The sequence below is a fragment of the Calliphora vicina genome, chromosome 3 (assembly GCF_958450345.1).
Source record: "Calliphora vicina chromosome 3, idCalVici1.1, whole genome shotgun sequence".
Classification (NCBI taxonomy): Eukaryota; Metazoa; Arthropoda; class Insecta; order Diptera; family Calliphoridae; genus Calliphora; species Calliphora vicina.
Genome location: NC_088782.1, coordinates 59,322,376 through 59,326,205, shown reverse-complemented (window position 1 = coordinate 59,326,205; position 3,830 = coordinate 59,322,376). Strand labels below are relative to the sequence as shown.

General features: G+C 33.0%; 1 protein-coding gene across 1 annotated transcript; it reads left to right on the top strand.

Annotated features, from left to right (window-relative positions):
* Positions 1-641: 641 nt before the first annotated feature.
* On the top strand, positions 642-1,843 carry LOC135955488 (G-protein coupled receptor Mth2-like). The gene is made up of 5 exons (XM_065505837.1): positions 642-846; positions 919-1,173; positions 1,227-1,380; positions 1,464-1,658; positions 1,726-1,843. The coding sequence occupies exons 1-5, from the start codon at positions 642-644 to the stop codon at positions 1,841-1,843; spliced, it is 927 nt and encodes a 308-aa protein (XP_065361909.1).
* Positions 1,844-3,830: the final 1,987 nt, after the last annotated feature.

Here is a 3,830-nt window from a genome sequence, read left to right as displayed (position 1 = left end):
GTATGAGTCATCAAACACTCCCATTTTATCATTAAACAGTTCTGACATATTTATAAAGCCGTGACCAAAATTACAAGTTGATACCTACACTGGAAGTATTTTTGGCCGCCGACTCCATACAGCACCGACCACTGTGCAGCCGTTCTCCAGCCGTTCTCACTTGATGACATTACATACATGGACCATTTCATTTTTATATATATAGATTAAGATACACACTGATACAGTCTTTCTGGTAGGTGTTATCGAGTATATAATCTTCAGTTATCGGTAATAAAACCGGGTTTTCGTACAATTATGTACTTGCTTGATTACAAATAAAATAGCTGTCGAAAAGGGACTTTACAAATTTCAGAGTGGTATCAAACCTAAAATTTTATAAGAAGAGATCTTGCTCTCCAAGCTAACGATATGTAGTATGTATATATTTTTCATACATATTTTATTTTTTTCAGAACGGAACTCCAAATATTGAACCAGACACTTTGAAATATTGTTATTCACCACGTTGGAGCGACGTTTCTTCTGAATACATACTAACACCCTTCTTCTGTTCCAGCGAGAATCAGGACTCCTGGCAATTATTATTAAATACATATGGTAAGTTCAATGATATTTATATTTTTTGTAGAAAAATTCAAATGTCTTTTATTTCAGCCATGTCCGTTTCAGTATTTTTTCTAATACCCACCATACTGGTGTATTTAGTGTTAAAAGAATTGAGGGAAAATCTGCGTGGTAAACTATTGATTTGTTATCTTTTGTCATTGGCCATGGACTATGCCATTATTAGTTTCATAAATATCTCGCAATTAACTTTCGATTTAATAACATGCAGTTTTCTGGGTGAGTTATTTAATTTGTAAGCATACTCGTATTTTTATTCATTTTTAATTAATGTGAGAATTTTTCTTTAAGGTTTCACAAGTTACTTTTTCTCCGTGGCGGCCTTTTTATGGTTGAGCACTTTATGTTATGACATTTGGAAGAATTTCAAAGGAACCAATATTGAATTGAATTCGAGAAAGAACAGCAAACAGTTTATTTTGTATTCCCTGTATGTGTGGTTGAGTGCCGGCCTGGCAACATTTTGTATTATATATATAGAACTGTCACCCACTGTGGATGATATTTATAAGCCTGGTATTGATGGGGAAATGTGTTCTTTGGATAGTAAGTAATGGAATAATTGTAATATTAAAATAAAAATTCTCCATCTATTTTAGCTAAAAAATGGTCGGCGGCTCTTTATTTTTATGGCCCCAATCTAGTCATTTTACTTTTCAATTTTGCAACTTTTGTCTATATAACGGCTAAAATTTATAAGGTGCGACGCAATGCGGCCAGCATTACACTCAGAGACAAATTCTTTCAAGAAAAGTGAGTATTATTAAATACAAATATGTATATTTCTACATACATATATCTCTCGCTCTCTCTCTCTCTCTCTCTTTCTCGCACAGTGCATTTGTCCTTTTACGTTTATTTCTTATCATGGGTATATCCTGGCTTTTCGATTTTGTATCCTACTGTATGCATGAAAATGAAGACTGGGATATTTTGATTGTATTCTGCGATTTTGCAAATGCCATTCAGGGAATTTTATTATTTTGTCTGTTTGTGCTGAAACCCAATGTTTTGATGCTATTGAAGAAGAGGTACAACGAAAAAGTTTATCTTTAAATTCGAATAAATTTATATATATATTTTGTTTCTATTTCAAAGATTTCAAAAGGACTCGGCTGACAAGCCTCGAAGTAGTGTTTCTACATCCATCACTAAATTTTTGCATTCACAAAGTTCATCTTCCCCACAAGCCGCTGTACACCTTAGATCACCATAATTGTTTTATGTTTCTTAGTTTAAAAATTTCAAATTCAATTTATTAATTTAGTTTCTTTAGTTCTATAAATACCATTATAAGAATGAAAAGGTTCCACTAAGTACTCTCATTCAGGAATATCTGAGTTTATTTATAGATTAATTAATACACAATATCATTATGAAATGTTTGTATCATTGTTTCTGCTAATGATACTTTTGAAATGTTCAATACTAATGCTTTATTATTATATTTTGAAAAGTACTTTAAAGTCCCCCGCATCAGGATTATTGGGAGGATATAATATTGCTCGACAAGGCATTAACATTTTTAAAACTTGGTTTCTTTATTCGAAGCTGTTAAAAAAAAACTTAAATTATCTTTGGTTTATCTTTTATCCAAGTTCATAGTTCAAATTGTATATAAGTAAGAACGATGTAAAATAGCTCAATTTCGATTTTATATAACTTTTCAATCACGTATCCAATTTAAAAATAAACTTAAAAGGCACCAACACATGTACATTTTTGTTACTAACACATGTTTAGTTTCTTACTTATCATTAGATATACATATCTAACTGCCAGGATGTTTGACATACGTTTTTCATGCGTTTTTTTTTTTAAACGATAATATTTTGAACAAGTAAGAGTGCTATATTCGACTATGCCGAATCTTAAATACCCTTCACCTTTGTTGTGGATGCATTATTATTTTTTATAATTAGTATATATGTATGTACATTGCCCACTTTCAGCGTACAGCATCCTAAATTTATCAAGAACACAAAAAACAACAACAACGCCAAACGAAACAAAACACCAAAAGAAAAAACAAAAACAAAATACGCAAGGCAATGAAACCAACACACATCCAAACATACGTTTAATTGTATAAAAAACAACAACAACGCCAAAAGAAACAAAATACTCAAAGCATGCACATTCAAACATACGATTTGTTGATTTTTTGTCAAAAAAACCAACACACAACCAAACAAAAGTTTAGTTGTATAAAAAACAACAACAACGCCAAAAGAAACAAAACACAAAAAAAAAACAAAATACGCAAAGCATGCACATTCAAACATACGATTTGTTGTTTTTTTGTCAAAAAAACCAACACACAACCAAACTAAACTTTAGTTGTATAAAAAACAACAACAACGCCAAAAGAAACAAAACACAAAAAAAACAAAATACACAAAGCTTGCACATCCAAGCATACGTTTTGTTGTTTTTTTGTCAAAGCATGCAATACATTGTGTTTTTTGATGAAATTTTCAGAGGTTGTCTCGGATTTTTGCTCATATCTCCGTTATTTATGGACGGATTTTGCTGATTTTAAATAGCAAAATTCTCGAAAGTATGCCTGACAGAATTGTTGAAGATTTGGATCCCGGAGATATCTGGGGCCTTCAGAAAATTGATTTCAACAGACAGACAGACAGACAGACAGACAGACAGACAGACAGACAGACAGACAGACAGACAGACAGACAGACAGACAGACAGACAGACAGACAGACAGACAGACAGACAGACAGACAGACAGACAGACATACATACAGACAGACAGACAGACAGACAGACAGACAGACAGACAGACAGACAGACAGACAGACAGACAGACAGACAGACAGACAGACAGACAGACAGACAGACAGACAGACAGACAGACAGACAGACAGACAGACAGACAGACAGACAGACAGACAGACAGACAGACAGACAGACAGACAGACAGACAGACAGACAGACAGACAGACAGACAGACAGACGGACATGGCTTAATCGACTCCGCTATCTATAAGGATCCAGAATATATATACTTTATAGGGTCGGAAATGAAAAATGTAGAAATTACAAACGGAATGACAAACTTATATATACCCTTCTCACGAAGCTGAAGGGTATAATAAATGTTTTTATTTTTGATCTAATATACATACAGTGGTGGCCACCAATTTAAGACAAATACTTGAATTTTTTCCATCAACTGAATTTTA